Genomic DNA, 18,235 nt, shown 5'->3' on the forward strand with positions numbered 1-18,235 from the left:
ACTGACACAAGAACTCATGTAACAGAATATCCAGGGCCAGATTGCTTGTATTAGTCATAGTTTTGAGACTTGTACATTGCATTCATTTTAGGTTTGGAAAGGGAAGGTCAGTCCTACTGTTCTAGTCCTGTATAAAATCTTTGTCTTAAGATTGAACCTGGCAAGTGGAATTTGTGCCTTATAGTTCAATTTAAGAGAATGGTGTTTCATCATTTGGCCATGGAGGAGTTTGTAAAATCAATGCTGTATTTTTCATACCCATGTCTTCATTTATGTATCTTTGCTGTTGGTTCTTCACTACCTCAGAAAAATGGATATGTTTCATCAATTTCAGACAAATCATAGACACTGAAAATTTTGGATCTTGAAACTGATTGGCTGTATGGCAGGTATTAGATCTTGAAACTGATTGGCTGTATGGCAGGTATTACAAATCATACTGAGTGTCTGTCATTACTTAACAAATAGCTACTTGCTACGGGCAATTATTAAAAAGATACAAGTGCAACTATGTTTTTCAAATAAGTCAAATTTTTTATGCTCAAAAACCAAGCTGATCTTCCGTACGTGTTATAAAAGAACCTGGTAGAGTATCTGTTTAATAGAGATCATTTGTTTTCTGTGCGTTTTTTTTTTTTTCTTCCAAGAAATGCTATCCAGGTCTGGAGGGTTAGTTGATTTTACAGTAGTTTAATGGCTTTTTTCAACAGAATAGAAGAGTTTACAGCAAAACAGAATGAAGTAATTTTGTAAGAAACAGATGCCTATAACAGGCTCAAAATCTGCCTCTCTGCAATTGATCGTACAGGGGCTTGCTTGAAATCAGCAGTACTGTTTTAAGGGTAAGGTATCATGTGGATACATTTGCCAAAAAAACAGACTTTGCTGTAAACCTTCTTGGGGGAAGGGCTGGAGAGCTGACTGCTTAGAAATGAATACATAAATCTGTAAGCTGAATGCAAAATACATTTTTGTAATTTATTTTTAATGAAAAGCTGAGCTCTTGAGCTATCAATTCCTCATAGCAAGCATAACTTGCAAAGCTAATTAGGTGAAGTTTACATTTTTATTAAATAAATGGTTAGCAAAGGCTGTAAACTGAAGTTCTAATTGACTGCTGGGCTATATTCCTTTGTCCTGGTGTAGGCAAATGTCCTAATCTGCTTGTAATCCTGTTTTAATGTGTAGTGTATTTGGAAAACCAAGTGTTCATCAGAATCTAGGACTCTAAAATCCATATATAATTATATTTTCTTAAAAGATTCAGGGCATTTTCACTGATAAGGCCATTGCCAGTTTTCATTGCCCATGCTACTGATAGCAGTATGTTACATCAGAGTGACTTTAGTATGTTATGGCATATAAATGAGTTCTGTGTGTCTTTTTCAGATTCCAACTTGGTTTCATTTGAAACAGCTGAGAGACCTAACTATTTTCTTCAGTTGTCCTCCAACAATACCCTCGTTCTTTCTAAATGGGAAAAAAGCGAAGAGTTTCACAACAAATCGACATTTGTTATTCACAAGAATACATGGCTTTCTGGTTACAGTTCCTTTGAATCATTTGCAAAACCAGGATACTTCATCCACATTTCTGCATCTTCAGTTGAGCTTCTGAAGTACCATCATTCAGAGGAATTCAGACTGTCAATCCTTTTTAAACTAGTAGGTAGGTAATTAAAGTTGTATTTTATGAACATCAGTTTGTTCCCCATGGAAATATAAGCTAACTGGTACTGATATTTTCAGAGGTGACTACATTTCTTACTTCTCCCCAGCATCACTGGAAGCTGTGGATAATTTGTTTGTGACAGGCTCAAAATCTTCTTTGAGCTTTGTAGTAAGGAAGAGATTCTGTTTTCTTGTCACAAGCCATTAAATACCCACACAACTTCACTGTATTTGCCAACTGGTTTTGGAAATGCATAGACTATAGCAAAGTTTCTGTGCAATACTTGCTTTGTGGGTTGTGAGGAAATTCTTAAGGAAAATTCGTGCTGATGAATAATGGATTCACAAAAGGAATAGAAAAAAAACTGAATGTGTGTCTATAAGTTAAGGTCTATGGATGATGTTTTCTCTTCCCTTCCTTCTGACTGTGTTTTCTGTACAGTGCATTCTCATTGTAAGCTTTGAGGCCTTATAAGTCATGCTATCCAGTGCTAAGGACATGCCTATAGATTACACCTCTCAAACCTTGTTTCACCTGAAAAACACCTTGACCTTATCCATGTACCCACTCACAGAGGCTGTGCCTTCTGTGATGTTATCCCCTAGTGTTTCAGGTGCCATGTAAGTGGTGATAGATGCCTGTTCTTGGGGATCCAGATGTCTGTTTCTCTAAAGTTTCTTGGACAGTTGCAGCTTCTGATTATGCAATGTAGACTGCTGTGAGGCTGTTTCTACCTTCTTGAGAGATTCCTGTTCCCTAACGGTAGTCACATTCCACAGAGATGTAAGGAACATAAATGTTGGCAATTTTCTTAGGACACTGTAGGATGTAGAATCTGCTGCCATAAGGACTGGTGACAAACACCATGCATTAAAAAGTCCATAATTAATCAAACTCTGTCTCATTTAGATTAGTAACAGAAACAAATAACAGGAAATAACTCTTTTCACATACTCTCAAACTCGAGAGCCATGTGCTGAAATGAAGATGGCCTTACAGATCAGGAATGAGATACAAGAAGTTATATTGGACTGTAAAATAAAAGAAAGCAGATTGATCATGAAACTATCATTTGCTTTATTAGTTAATGATTTATTTAATGATTTATTGCATTATCAGTTTGTCTTGATATATCAGATACTTCTAATGCATCTATGTGACTTTATTATGAACCTCAGTGACAACTACTAATTGCTGAAACCTACTGGCCTTTGTGCAGTATATAAAATTCCCAAATCACTAGAAGTGTTATTATTTTTATGTTCTAATACTTTGTACTGTGCTGTAACTTTAAATATATTGGTACCTCATTTATTGGTGTAGCAAAAGTGTTTTAATAGGTATTCTTGGTAACACAATTTTCATAAACCAGTTCTTCATTCTCTGAAACCAAAATTTTGTTTTACAAGCAAAAAAAGAAAACGTGATATTGTGACAGACGAAGCATGGCCTGGCCATGTTTTATAGTGACCGTTTTGAATCTCTTGGCATAGTCAAATCTGAAGCAGGCGTTGACTTCTGTGACAGAAGAGGCCAACTGTATGCCTCGTGGAGCTTCTTGTTATCAAAACATTGAATTAAAGTGTTAATGTTAGCATTGTGAATCTGCTGATGTTTTGTGGTGCATTATGATGACAGCCTAATGCAGCTGTTGACTGGCACACTCCAACTTCAGAAAAAATGACAGATTTTGTCATTGCCAAATGCCTGTTGCCCCTTGACAAATGCTGGTAATTGCAGAGCTGTTGAGGTTTTTGAACAGCAGAATTACAGAGCTAATGCTGTTACCAGGGTGTTCATACAGTATTTCAGGCAAAGAACTTTTTTTGGACATAACAAAAATATCTCCTTAGTCTTTTGTCTTTGAGGAAGGAATGAAGAAGGTTAAAACATGTTCCAATTCTCAGTGGTCATCCATTAACACAGGGTGGTACGTCTTTTCAAGTGTGAAGTCTTTACCTTCCAGTCATTATACCAAAAAATCCTATCTATGCCAATGGAAAACTAAAACAATTTACCTCAGCAAGTGGGATCAGATCAAATTATCTAGAGGCATTTCATTAATCACCACATCCGAGGGCTTGGGTTTCAGAGTTTTATAAGCAGAGAAACACAGGGCTCGAATCTTTCTCCAGTGTACTTTCACAAGGCCCAGCCTGCTGATGTAGGGTAATTACACGGTCTAAAAATACAGCAGCATTTGTTTAAGTTAATGGAAAAGTTACACCAGCTCCAGAGAGCACAGGCAAAAGCATATTGGATTTCCTGCTGACTGTTGTAAATGCTTTGCATATTAGATCAGAAACTCTTGAACCGGGAACAGCTATTCCTGCGGAATCAGAGGATAAATATCGGGAGCAGAATAATAGGCCCAGTAAATCCCCTTGGCCAGAAAGTTCCTCATGAGACTTCTTCATGCTCTGTGACGCACATTCAAAAGGAAGAATTTTAAATGACCTGATCACCACAGCAATAGATACGTGGTTGTTTAAAGTCAGCTGACGAGTCACTTTTTCCAGTTTCATAGCAATAAATATTGTCACATTCAAATACGTTGACTATAAATTACACAGATAGGATGGGCTAATACTGTGAAGTATTTCCATGAATAGTCACCTCAGTTTTTAAATTGAGTTGTTTCATTATAGTTAGATTTGTTTGCTCTCCTGTTCCCACAAACATTTGGGGGTTTGAGTTGATAGCTGAATTTGAGTATCTAGAGTACGTATGGTAACAAGGAAATATTTATAGTCACAAGAAAATAGATTTTACATTCTTTGCAGGAATTTTTACTGCCAGTAGGTTGCTTTGTTATGCATTCAGTTGAAAGAATACACTTAGTCTGACCAGAACAATAGAGACAGAGATGTCAAGTTTCAAATTCACATTTGAAATCATTGAGAAATTAGAGGAAGTAAGGAATTGATCTTTTTATGGATATAGCTACAGTTTCCTTACTTTTTTTTTAAAAAATCATGTTCTGAAGCTGGTTGCCTTTACCATTCACAGAATTATCATAAGATGTGTTACTCTTTCAATATCACTGTGGGTTAATATTATATATACTATAAAAATGTAAGTAACTTGCACTATGTAAATCCTGTGGTGAAGTTCTTAATAAGGTTAGCTATGTGCTTAAAAAAACTAACTTGCTCTAAGTGTAAGGGCTGTCTCAGATAGAATTTTCAGATAAAATTAAAATCTCAAGATGCAGTAGACATATGCACACTGCACACAGAGGTATTTATCAATGTTTGATACAGGGCATTTTGCTTGTTTTCAGTGTATGTATCTTATACAGATATAATATGGTACAGAAACATAGTGCAAAACTGAAAATAAAATTCTTTATTTTTTTTTACAAAAGTCTCTTACGTCTTTAGTCAGATTTGTACATGATATAGTTGACTAGTTACCTTCAGTTTACTCATACCCATTTCCATCAATAGAATTCTTTTTTTTTTTTTTAAATGCCCTCTTTTACTTACGCTGAATTGCTCTTAAGTTTAATTTGAGCTTGTATGCTTTGCCAGTCCCAAATATCATGACCTAGGGCTTGGGACTGGATAATGCTGAGCACCTGCTGTTCTACCTGCAAATTCCGGGTATGTCCCTAAACACATCTGCTGAGTAGCTCTTGGAATTAAACTGAGGTTCCTGGAGAATTATAACATCTTTCCCATTTATACCACAAAGACAAATGTTTGACCTCCTGCTTTTGAGTGAATAAATAGGAGGAGATTAGATAGTTACGTTAACAGGATTATATTCATCCACCAGCATAATAGTAAACTAAAGCTAAAGTATTTGAAAGGTAGATAATTATATTTTGCTTTCAGTGATGTTTTGGCTAGGCACAAAGTTCATTCTTTTCAGTGATACTTGCTTATATTTCTCATTGCAGAAACTTGAAAGTCATGGGCAGAGTTTGTTGGTAGTTTGTATGTGTTAAGTGGGTAGATAGTATTTCATGTTACTAAACTTGTAACTGAGGAGATAGGCAATCTGAGTTACTAAGCAGAGTTTTGCTGCTGTTATAAATAGAGTGAATTCTAAAGAATTTTTTTCTTCCTTCTAAATTGTTTGAAATCTTTGGGAAAAGTAACAGAATAAAAAGGTACAAGATGAGAAGGAAAGTTTAAATACTTTTATTTTTTCATAGTTTTAAAAACCTTTATTTTAAATACAACCTTCTATTGAAGTCAGTACAATTAAACTTTTTTTTTTTTCTTTTTAAGTAAATAGATTTTTTTTTTGAACATAGCAAGAAATTATTCTGACAATGGCAAATGTTGTTCTTGTGCGGTAGAAGTCAATATAAAAAATGGCAGGATGGACTTGTGACCAGTAGGTATTGTCAATACGCACAAAGTGGCCAAGGTACTAAGAAAGGTAATTGTGACTCAACAGAACAACACAATCTGTCAGTGGTAAAAAATAAAATTAAAATTCTTCATTGGATTACAGTAGTAGTTCTACTACAGTACTAACTGTTCTTATTACCGCAGAATTAAATTTGAAAGCCACAGAGAATGAAGATCATAAATGCTTTTCTGAAGTCCAAGCATGTGAGAGAAATACATATGTGGTTGGCAAAGTGTATAGGCACATTCATACAAAAGCTTTCTACAGTACAATTTATATGCTCAGCTCCTGTTAGGTAAAATAGGATCATAGAATGTTTTGGTTTGGAAGGGACTTTAAAGATCATCTAATTCCAACCAGCCTGCCGTAGGCAGGGACATATCCCACTAGACCAAAAATGGTTGCTCAAAGCTCCATCCAATCTGGCCTAGAACACTTTCAGGGATGGGGCATCCACAGCTTCTCTGGCAACCTGTTCCACTGCCTCAGCACCTTCAGAGTAAAGAATTTCTTCTGAATATCCAGTCTAAATATACCCTTTTTTAGTTTAAAGCCATTAAATAAATTATTAGAATAATAAATGAGAGAATAACAAATGATGAGAATAAATTGATGATAAAAAAAATGATGATGACATGAGCCAGCACCAAAAGAGTGGCCAGCAGAGCAAGAGAGGGGATTCTCCCCCTCTGCTCTGCTCTTGTGAGACCCCACTTGGAGCCCTGCCTTCAGTTCTGGGGTCCCCAGCACAAGAAGGATGTGGAAGTAATAGAACATGTCCAGAGGAAGCCCACAATGATGATCAGATCACTGGAGCACCTCTTCTATGAAGACGGGCTGAGGGAGTTGGCATTGTTCAGCCTGAAGAAGAAAAGGCTCTGGTGAGACCTTATAGGGGGCCTACAGGGAAGCTGGGGAGGCACTCTTTGTCAGGGATTAAGAGGACAAGAAAAATGGTTTTAAACTAAAAGAGGGTGGGTTTAGATTAGATATTTGGAAGGAATTTTTTACTCTGAGGGTGATGAGGCACTGGAACAGGTTGCCCAGAGAAGCTGCGGATGCCCCATCCTGGAGGTGTTCAAGGCCAGGCTGGATGGCGCTTTGGACAGCCTGGTCTGGTGGGTGGTATCCCTTCCCATGGCAGGGAGTTGGAACTGGGTGAGCTTTAAGGTCCCTTCCAACCCAAATCATGCTGTGATTCTGAGATTCTATAAATGTAGGCTCAGCTGGCATGTTGACTGTAACGACTGCCATCCAGGGCATACTTCGTCATTTTGTTAAGGATTTGCTCTGTCACCAAATAGAAGACAAATGCTGAGAGACTTCACCAGGAGGTACATGGTTATTTTCAAATGCCATAGCAAATCCTTTTGAGGCAATCACACCTGATACAAGAATCTTGACTCATTGTCTGTAAACTGTGTATCATTCTTTTGTTGTGAGTGAACAGTACAGTTGCACAGAGTACAGTAAGCTTGTGTTACTGCTTGCTGGTTGGGGGAATTTGAGTATTAAAAAAATGGGAAACATGTAGTGGAGGTGGCTGATTAGCCTCCTGAGTAGTATAAAGCATTCATGCCCTGCGCTGGTGAAATCCAGTTTCTGAGCAATGGTATTTTCTGTGATGGGAAGAGCAGTACCCTAGTTCTGTCTGGCATTAAAGTTAATGTCTAAAATCAATACAGAGAGTGAAAGGAGTATTACCCTCAGTTTAGGAAGAGGCATTTTTAAATGGCTTTAGAGCCCGTTGTTGCTACTTTTCCTTTTACCCCAGTGACTGTAAGTATTAGGGTCATAGTTTATATACAAAGGTAGTGAAAAGAGGCAAAAATATGTATTATGTTACCTAGGTTTAGGGATACTTTATTATTCTTTTGGCTTAGTCTTGAATTCATTGTAGTTCAGAACAAGACTGCCTGTTTCATCTCATGTTCATTTTCTGCCTTATCTCTATTTAGCATAAACTTTGTAAGCAGGAACTGTGTCTTGCTGTGTGTTTTTCATGGTGGCTAGCACAGTTGATCAGCTAGGTCCTTGAGCTGCATAGACATTCCAGAAGTGATGTTGTCAATAGTGAAAGGTTAAAATATGATGAATAAAAATAAATTAATATAAGCTGAAAATTGTCTAATGATGTAGAGGCATTTTCCCATAATTCGTAAGGCATGTATTTCACTTTATCTGATGGGTTTACTTGAGATGTACTGAAAACTTTGGAGATACTGGAAACCATTTCATGGAATATGTTCAGCTCTTGCTGTGGTGATCCGGTCTGTTCTTTTGTGCAATTTACACACTACAAAAAACTAATAGAGCTTTGTATGGCATGTTGAGTACCTTTACATCCATTGAATAGAAAATTAAGCGCCCATTGGTTCTACAGCTCTCCTTTGAAAACCATTTTTATGACAAGGTTCATGAATTCATCTATTGTCTGTCCTTTGTTCTGCAGAATCAGGGAGAAATTTTGCAGAAAAGCATGATTCTGTTAGTTCCTTATGGAAAGCAATGTTCATGATGCACTCAGCAAATGCTATATGCCTTTATATACAAGTTCCCCGCTATTTCCTATTAAGGCATGCAACACCTGCAAACTCTTTGAATGTAATCTCTAGGAATGCTTGAGGGAAATGGGGCAATTACTTCATAAAAGATGAAGTTCATATGAAGAATGAGAGAAAAGATGTTAAGCCCAGCAGTTGTAAGTGTTAATTCAAGATCATTGTTCTGCTAAATTGAGAAACTGGTATTCTTCATCAGGTTGTCAGATGAGTTCTACCAAGCTTGTGCCTTTACTGTGTTTGAAACTTCTGTTATGATTACTGGTGAGTTAAAAGCTACGGATCTGTCTCCGTACCTAGTCTAAGGTAGTCTGATGAATGAGATTTCCTAGACTGTGCTAGAATATAGTGTGATAGCTGGTTGTTACTATGGGTAATGATTGCTTGTTCCAGTAGGTCTCAGATACGTTCTTTTTGTCGTATATACATTTGTCCTTAAACCTTTTTACTCTGACCTGTCAGTGAATGCAAAACCCCATGCATCAGTCATTCATACATTCCAAAATGTATGGAAATAATTCCTTTCCTCCATTAGATTTACATAATTTAAGTTAGTTTCACAAGAAGGGTTCACAGATTAATTCAGGGAAGTGTTCTTAGTTCTGTATAGGACAGTAACTTTGTAAATACATTTGTTATTGTCATTAAGAGTCATGTTTTTGAAAGCAGCACCATGTCCTTGGGTAGGACAACATTGTTAAAAGTGTTAAAACACTAGATGGCAACATACACACTCTTACTCTAATAAGGGTGTGGATGTCTGAGTTTGATTTATACCTTTGATTTAAGAGAATTATTTGTACTAAAAAGGAAGACATTTATGGTTAATAATTGCAGAGGAGTAACTACCCATAAGTGCAGATGCTGCTAAATTGCAGGAAAAATGTTTTCTTAGGATCTTCTGGGAAAGATGAGTGTCATCAGGAAGGTGTAAAAGAACTAGTCTCTGTATCAGTAAAGATCAGCAAAACTTAAAAGCCAAAAGATTTACAAGGACCCAAAACTGAAAGTCTTCCTAAGCAGTAAGCATTCTCTTTCTGGTCATTAATATAAACATTGTTCAAGTGCAGCTAGTGTTCACAGGCTCTGAACCACATAGGTTTCAGACCATGTTTAGCAGTCTAGAGGGGACAAATATGTCATGGTGGTGTTTTTCTCTAGGTATAGATGTAAGGGAAGTGCCAATGCCCTACCCTGGCTGCTACAGGAAGGAGCTGAGGTGGGCTGTTGTAGTTCAGGTACCAAAATCCAGATGGATTGCATAAGTCACAGACTTGGAAGAGCCACTGGAGTACATCCAGCATTGATATGGGAAACCATTCTGCAGGTAGATGGCACAGAGATATAGTGAAAAGGAAAGCATGTAATGCATTTGAACATGCAAGTATATGCCCCCATGTATGCCACCCATATGATTGCTGAAACTTTGTTTCTCCAATGTTTTATATTCAGTCTATGACTGAGTCCATTGATTTGTCATCTTTACATTCATTCTGTAAAGTTATTGCATAATTTAATAATCATTGTATAGCTGATCCTTACTTATGTTTATTTTCACTTTGAAGTTTAACTCTTCCTTTACCTGTATTTGTACTTTGGGTTTCAATTATCCAGATTTGAAGCATTTCAATAAACATTATCTGCATAGATATTCTGAAGGCAAGTTGGCTGGGTGGGTGGGTGGGTTGGTTGGTTTTGTTGGGTTTCAGTTTGCCATAGTGTGTTTTATTTTTTGGTAGCATTTTGTTTGCTGAAATATATATTTTCAGTTAAAATTTCCAAGACAAAATATGATCATTTCTCAGTTGCTTTGATCACCAGTTAGAATTTCAGGTTCAAAATGATTTAGGTTTCAATTATTTTCTTGGAATGCCTATCTTAAAGTGCTTCTGAGAAGATCAACTTTAAGATGCATTGTCGTAAAGAGACTAAATTGGTCTAATACCAGATTATTTGCTTTGGTTATTTGTGTTCATTTTAGCTTTTAAAATGCAATTGTATCATACAAGTTAGTACACCTATCTGAGCTAATTTTAACACCAGGCAAACCATAGTTATGATACATTGTTTTATAAATTATATCAGTGTATCCAACTGGTGCTTTTTCTTTTGATCATAACAGCAATAATTGTACTGAATCTTTATCCTATTTTTGCATTTTAATTGAATAACCACACTGTTGTTATGGTTTTCAAAAGCTTTTCAAAACAACAGCTCTGACTTACCTGGCTTTATTTTCAAGTGATTGTAAATGCAGTAAACATGGCATGTTTTTATACTGCAAAGAGCAAAACAGGTTGCAGAGCCAGTACTCTGCAATATACCGTATCTCTATGTTTCACAAAGACCTAAACAGTCAAAAAATATTAACAATTTTATTTGTAGGGAATACAGGTAGAAACAGTAGAAGTTTTAGAGCTGCAGTGAACTAGCTGTGCTTCTTAGTGATATATATGTGTGTGTGTTTGTAGAAATATATGAGATTAACAGATCTTGGTTGTTTTTCAGATGCCAAATACAAATATCTATCACGTTCTGCATGTGAATGGCATTATGATGCCTGTGCAAGTCCTTGTTTCAAAACATGCAGGGATCCTTTGGGAAAAAACTGTCAGGCAGTACCAAAGTAAGTTTCTGCAAATGGAAAATTATGTAATTTGTGTAATACACAGCATAATAAGCATATGAGTGACCAGACGTAGGCTTAGTACAGCAGATCTGTGTTCGTGTAGAAGGAGATGAGTGAAGGAGAAAAGAAGTGAAATAAAAATTGCTGTGGCAGCTGCATGAAAGTGATGTCTCTAGACAGCAGTTGTTAGATGAGTATTGCCAGAGTTTGGAATTACAAGTATATTTGTAACCTTCATGCCGGAGGGTATTATAGTGTATTAGTAAAAAGAAGTGCTGTTAACGTTGTTTCAGATAGTTGTACCCCTGTGTTTTCATTATCATAGAGTCATAGAATGGTTTGGTTGGAAGGAGCCTTAAAGATCGTCTAGTTCCAACCCCCTTGCTATGGACAGGGATGCCTTGCACTAGATCAGGTTGCCCAAAGCCCCAAACAACCTAACCTTGAAAACCTCCAGGGCCGGTTGTGTTTCACAACTTCCCTGAGCAACCTGTTCCAGTGCCTCACCACACTCAACTATGGCATTTCAGCAACCATGTCTGTCCTTGCATTTTTCTTTTCTGTTGTACTAAGTTGTACTAAGTTTTGCAAAAGTGGCATGTAGATTTTGGTGTGCAAAAAAGCTTTGGCATTTCTTAGGTGATAACAGTTACCATTGAACCTGTGAACATTCAGGCTGAGTATCACTGAGTTCATGCTTTAGCTTAGGTCTGTGTGAGAATGTAAGCCATGGTAATGATGTTTTGAAGGAGTACACTGAGATGAGATTTAGATAGAACAAGGCTCTCTACTCAAAACTACTTTATAAATTAATAGTGTTTGCATAAAATTAAATGCTTGATAGTTGATGATACTCTTCAACTAGTTAATAATGATTGTTTTTCTTCTAGAGTGGAAGGATGCATCCCTGTGTGTCCTCTCAATATGTTGCTGGATGAAATCACTCAAAGATGCGTGTATTTTGAAGACTGTATGTTTGAAAAATTATGTATATTATGTATGATATTTAGCTTATTAATGTCTGAGGTTATGTTTTTGTCAATTTTTCAAATATAGGTGTTTAAATTTGTGTAATTATGACCTTAATTATACAAAGTTTGAGTTTTCACTGAACATCTATTTTGGTTTAGAAAGAGTTTCACTCCTCTAAAACTGGAGTACTTTTAAAATAAGAAAAATGTTCTTTCTTCATAAAACATTTCAGTATTATTAGCTGTGGAGAAAATGATTGAATTAACTTATTTTTGAATTTTATGATGTTTAGAAGTTTAAAGGCAGGTGAAAAAATCAGAGCTAAATGAGTTAATGTAAACTCCTTCTAGCTCCACTGGCTTTATGTCTGTAATTTATTTATAAATATCAGACCGTCATTTATTTGTGTCTTATTTCAGGCATTGAACCTGCAGATGATAGTCCACCCTTGCCACCCATCATTCAAACACCAGCAGTTTCACACGTAACATCAAGTACAACTTCGGCAGTGATCAGTGAAGTGGTAACTTCATTTCCTGTACCTGAAACAAAGGACATAGAAACAACACTTGCTTCAAAATTGAAATTCACTGCAACTGCAGGGAAAACTAAATTTTCAGCTGTAACAACTAATACAACGCTTCCAGACATAACTTTATCATCATATATTTCTTCACAGACAGCAGAAATGACATCATTTGGGAGAAGAACTACAGGAATGTCTGCGACAGCAAAATCTAATGTAAGCTTGTCTTCTCTTGTTGCCACTTCAGAAACCTCCACAAAGATACAAGTGATCAGCAGTGGTTCCACTAAGCTATTGAGGGCTACAGAACCTTACACAGTAACTGCTACACATGCAGTGACTAGAAGCACAGGATCAGAAGGCAAACCAATTTCTACTTTTATTTTTACTGGGACACCAGTTACACTTAGAACAACAGAATCGCCAGTCAAAACTAAAATAATGGAAATATCAGAAATAGCCACAAGGACACTTCCCACAAAAGAAGCACAAGTAAAAACAGAAGGGCTGACAACATTTACACTTCCTTCATTTGAATCAAGAACAGAAAAAACTACTGCACATCAGCCCCGATATTCCGCATTACCTCTTCTGGTTCTGCCTTCCTATACATCATCAGTGAACCTAACAGGAACTTCAGAAAGGACAAAAGTAAGCATAGGACAGTCTTCTACCACAGTAGGTAAAGTTATAGTAACATCATTTTCTCCTGTGATCACTACTCTGTCTTTGCTAAAACCAGCATCTTCAGAAACAACCAAAGCAGCACATGCTTCAACAGAACAAAGTGCAAAGACTGTATTTTTGCCAACATCCACACTGCCTGTTTCATTAGGAAAGACGATTACAGAACCTCCTATTGAAATGGTTCATCACCTGACAGATACTGCGGGGGTACTTTTCACTACAGCCTTAGGTCCAAAGACAACAACTCTGCAAACTCCAGAGAAATCATTAGAAACAACTTTGTTACCATTTACAACTCATGGAAAGGAAACTCTCAAAACAGCATCTTGTGTGGAGCATACATCTAGTTCCTATTTGCCTCCATATTCACTGCATCCTAGTTCTAAAACTGAAAAACCCACCACTCTTTCTACAAAAGGACCTTCAGTGTCTGTTCCTACTCCCGCTTCTCCAGCTTTAGGTGAATTAAAAAAAACATTTAAAACTGTGTCAACAACAGGGTATCCCTCACACATAGTTCTAAACATAACAGAGCACTTGACTACACTGTACACTAAATATCCTGCTTTGCCTGAGACTACCAGAGTGACACCTTTGTCTATTGAGGTAACATCCAAAATAACATCGCCTTTTGAATTAGTAGCAAAATCAACTGTGTTTTCTGGAAAAACATTTACTGAATACACATCACCTTTGGTTTTAAGTACAGTGAAGACAAGCACTTCAGCATATTCAAGTAATGTAACATCAGCAAAGAAAACCTTTATCTCATCAAAAGAAACCACTACAGTTCCTTTCATACCTACAAAAAGAGAGTCAGATGAAACAACGTCCTTCACTGGATCTCCACGTACTCTCCTTAGTGCAACTGAAACCACATTGTTAACCACACAGCCTGAAGAATCAGAAGCGGAAAGAATCGCTAGCATCTCCACTAGAAAGCCATCTGCTTTCCCTTCTTCACCATCAAGCTCTCTAATCGCTTTAAATCTTTCTCTTCCTTCACTACCCACATACGGAAAAGAAGCATCACTGACAGCTCTCAGTCCACTACGTACATCCCATGAACCCATCTCTTTATATCCAAGAACAACTATAACAAAATCCATGTTAGGAACAGAAAAGACCTCCTCACTCCTGGCTTTCTCTACTTTATCCACTATAGCAGAACATTCAAGTGCAATAACAGTATCATATGACAAATTGCCAGGCAGAGCCATTTTAAATACCACTTACGCTACATTCTCTCCATCCTCTGAATTCAGCATTCAGCATAGAACAACCAAAGCAATGACAGACAAAGAAAAATCAGCTCTATCCACTTCTGCTGTACTTCCATCAACAAAGTCTCACACTTTCTCCACCTCTCAGTATCTAGCAGATAAATCAGTTTCTTCACCTTTAACACAAATAATACTGGAAGTAACAACCACACCAAAATACCCTGTAGAAACTAAAGTAGTTTCCACAGCATTGAAGTCTACAGTCAAAAGTATAACAGATACAGTAAAATCTACTGCTTCTACAACTCAGAAATCCTTTACTCCATCTTCAGTGGGCTCCTTCCCTCAACAAACATCTTCAGGAGATAAACTTCCAGCACAGAGCACAAAGGCTGTGACTATACCGCATTTTTTGACTGAAATAGATACAAAACTTGCTCATCAGACTTCTAAGCCTTCCTTGACAGGCCTAAGCAGTACCCCAATTTACCAGCATCCTGCAGAAACTCTAGCAAAATCCACTGATCAGCCTCAAATTCTATTAAGCACAACTGAAGCTGTGGTAGAATTGACTTCCTCATCCCCCTTAACTACCTTCCTACCTAAAGGCATTCATTCAAGTGTGTTACCTACCTCATTAGGTCCTACACAAGTTATTTTACAAACTGAAAAAGAGTTACATTTAACTGATTCAGTTACACAGCTGTATGTGCCAAAAACTTCTGTTTTACAGTCTACAGTCCCAGCTAGAAAAACAGCTGACTTGACTTTTGGTACCAGAATTCTCCCTTCTTCACCAGAAGTGCTTGCAACTTCCTCTTCAACCATTAAAAAAGACGCCTTTCCTTCATTTTCCACACAGAAGGCAGATACTGGTGTAAAATTCACATGGCAGTCCTCAGTTACTGAATCACTTGTTTCAAGTCAAACACCTGAAACAACAACAGTTTCACCAGAATTTAAGCCGACCTCTTCACTTTTGTTACCAGAGACAACAGAAATTCCCATCGTGATGGGCAGTGAGTCATCCGTAGGTGCCTTTTTCACCCCTGTGATTTCAACAGCATCCACGTCAATGGGTAAAAGTGCTACAGAGAAAACTGCAGTGTTGCCAAAGCAAGTCACACATTCAACCACTGCCTACAGCTCCACTTCTCTAGCAAGTACAGTGTTTTCAGCTGCAGTCCATACATCAGCTGCAGCTTCAGCCTCTTCAGTGATGAGCAGTACAGAGCAAAACATCACTATTATATCAGCAACCTCAGACAAAGCAAAAGCTGTAACAGAATCCATCACAACCTCTGTGAAGCCAACCTTTTTTTCTGTTACTTCAAAAGCAAAAGAGCCTATGTCCCCTGACACAGAAAAATCTGAAGAGCTGGAATTAATGACAGAAATGCAACCGGTCCATACTCAAGGTGTTACCATTACCTCAGAAATACCTCAGACATTTGATTCTCCGTATTTCACAAACATAACGGCAGCTCCTTCTAATGTAAGTGTATCAGTACTGTCCACCATACATTCATCCTCTGAACCAAAACCTTCTTCTATAGCTGCATCATTGGCCAGTACTACACAAACTTCGAAACTTGGAATAACATCTGAGATACAAACACTTTCTGTGAGTTCACTGTTAATGATACCTGACCATTCAAATGTCACAACAGCTCCGTCAGTTTCCTCATTTGCCTATTTATCTACCAAACCACTTTATGGTTTGACTACAACATTTTCTGATGGATTGTCAACAGCTGAAGCCATGTTAGGAGTCACAACATCAACTTCTATGCTGCCTAGAGCAACAGCAACTCTTCAGACTTGTACAGTGAGTAACATTACACATATTTATCTGTTTGGTTTTGAATATATCTAGCTTACTTTTACACACTGATAAAATCATTATTTGTGAGACATGTTTTGATCTTTAGGATATGAAATATCGGCATTAAACAGGGCAAGCTGTTATTTTCACAGTTATATCTTTAAGTCTGGGTAACTTCAATTGTGCATAAGTGCAATAATGCTTCAAATGTGCATAAGTGCTATAATGCACTTTTGGGCCTCAGTTTTCTGAGTATGATTGTTACAAGAATATTTTTGCCAAATATGGTTCTTTAAGTTGTTCAATAATATTTTTCTGTCATGTAGCCCTCCTTCCCACAGATCCTACTCTTCCTACTTCTGTTCTTCCATACTTTTTATTCTCAACTCCTTTTATTTTGAAGTTAAAAAAGAAAATCTGTTCTGCCCTTTACAACAGGACTGAATTTTAAACTGTCCTCAGAATGGTCAGATTTTCAAAGATGCTTTTCACTTAAATCTTCCACCATAAGTATTCTGTACCTGAAGAATGTGAGCCCCTTTTTGAGCAAATACTCTGCAATATTGTAATGTTAGCTTGATAAGAATGGTAACCTATGTCTTTTAAATATGCCTTAGCCAATCACAGAGAATGAGTGCATAAAATACATTTGCTTGGATGGACAGCTGATCCAAGTTAATAAGTCGCAGAACTGCCCATACAATGCAACTCAACCCAGCTGTGGAGTTTTAGGATTTGCTACTCAAATGAATGGGGACAAATGCTGCCCAAAGTGGGAATGTGCATGTAAGTTTTAATTTTGCAGTACTTTTCAAATGAACTTAGGTAACATTTTAATGCATATGTAAGAAGGCTAAGAACTAACACTTCTATAACCATGGCATAGAAAAAGAAGATCCATATTGTGCAGGTTATTTGTTGTCAAATGTGATTTGCAAATGTATTTCTACACCCAATTAAATGAAATCAAAATACTCCTTTAATGTGAGATGAATATCTTATCCAGCTTTAGGAATCTGCAGTGGACTTGCCTGACTTAGACCTGTGTTCTGTCTAATCAGAGGAGACGTAGTCAATATAGCCAGTGGATTTTATGGTTGATTGTATATATACTTCAGGATGAGAAGACTCCTAGAGTACATTAACAGTCACTGTTAACAGCCTGGGGACTCTAGAAGCATAGCTGTACTGTAGTCACTCCCTTCAATTACATAGAATTAGGCAGGATGTATCCAAACCTTAAAGAAAATTAAATTTAATCCATAATGGCAAAGAAAGAATGAAGAGATAAGCAATGCAAATTTCCACTTACAATCTAGAATACGAAATAACTAAGAGTAGAACTCCAAACCATTTGAAACATAAAAGCTTTAGCAGTAAGCCTGGAAAGAAGGGAACGTGCAACAAGAGCTCCCTCAGGAACAAGACTAAAGGGGAACTAAGGATCTGGCATGATCCACTGCCATCCATGTTTTTGCTAGTTTAGGGCTTGTAAAAATTATAAAACTGTGCTGGCAAGAACAGTAAGAAAGTAACTGATTGCAGAGGACTGCAGATTGTCCCAGTAGAATATGAAGGATTTGACTCTGCTGTCCCTTTACAGAGATGCAAGCAAAGGTGATGACATATAGCTGAAAATGTGCTGTATATGTTAAACTGTACAGCAAAGAAGTTAATCTTATATAACTCAATATTTTATCTTCCTATTTTGTAGTATTTACAGAAAGTAACATAAATTAGAAAATACATTATTAAGTCAGAAAATACATTTATTTT

At 37.1% G+C, this 18,235-nt stretch overlaps 1 protein-coding gene across 1 annotated transcript in view; it reads left to right on the top strand.

Annotated features, from left to right (window-relative positions):
* OTOG (otogelin) overlaps positions 1–18,235 on the top strand; it is a 109,486-nt gene that overhangs the window by 66,132 nt on the left and 25,119 nt on the right. The window contains exons 33-38 of the mRNA XM_035550201.1: positions 1,390–1,668; positions 11,106–11,223; positions 12,117–12,196; positions 12,618–14,475; positions 14,737–16,462; positions 17,077–17,245. Of these exons, the coding sequence (XP_035406094.1) occupies positions 1,390–1,668; positions 11,106–11,223; positions 12,117–12,196; positions 12,618–14,475; positions 14,737–16,462; positions 17,077–17,245 (4,230 nt within the window). The remainder of the gene's footprint in view (positions 1–1,389; positions 1,669–11,105; positions 11,224–12,116; positions 12,197–12,617; positions 14,476–14,736; positions 16,463–17,076; positions 17,246–18,235) is intronic.

Source organism: Cygnus atratus, chromosome 5 (assembly GCF_013377495.2).
Source record: "Cygnus atratus isolate AKBS03 ecotype Queensland, Australia chromosome 5, CAtr_DNAZoo_HiC_assembly, whole genome shotgun sequence".
Taxonomy (NCBI): domain Eukaryota; kingdom Metazoa; phylum Chordata; class Aves; order Anseriformes; family Anatidae; genus Cygnus; species Cygnus atratus.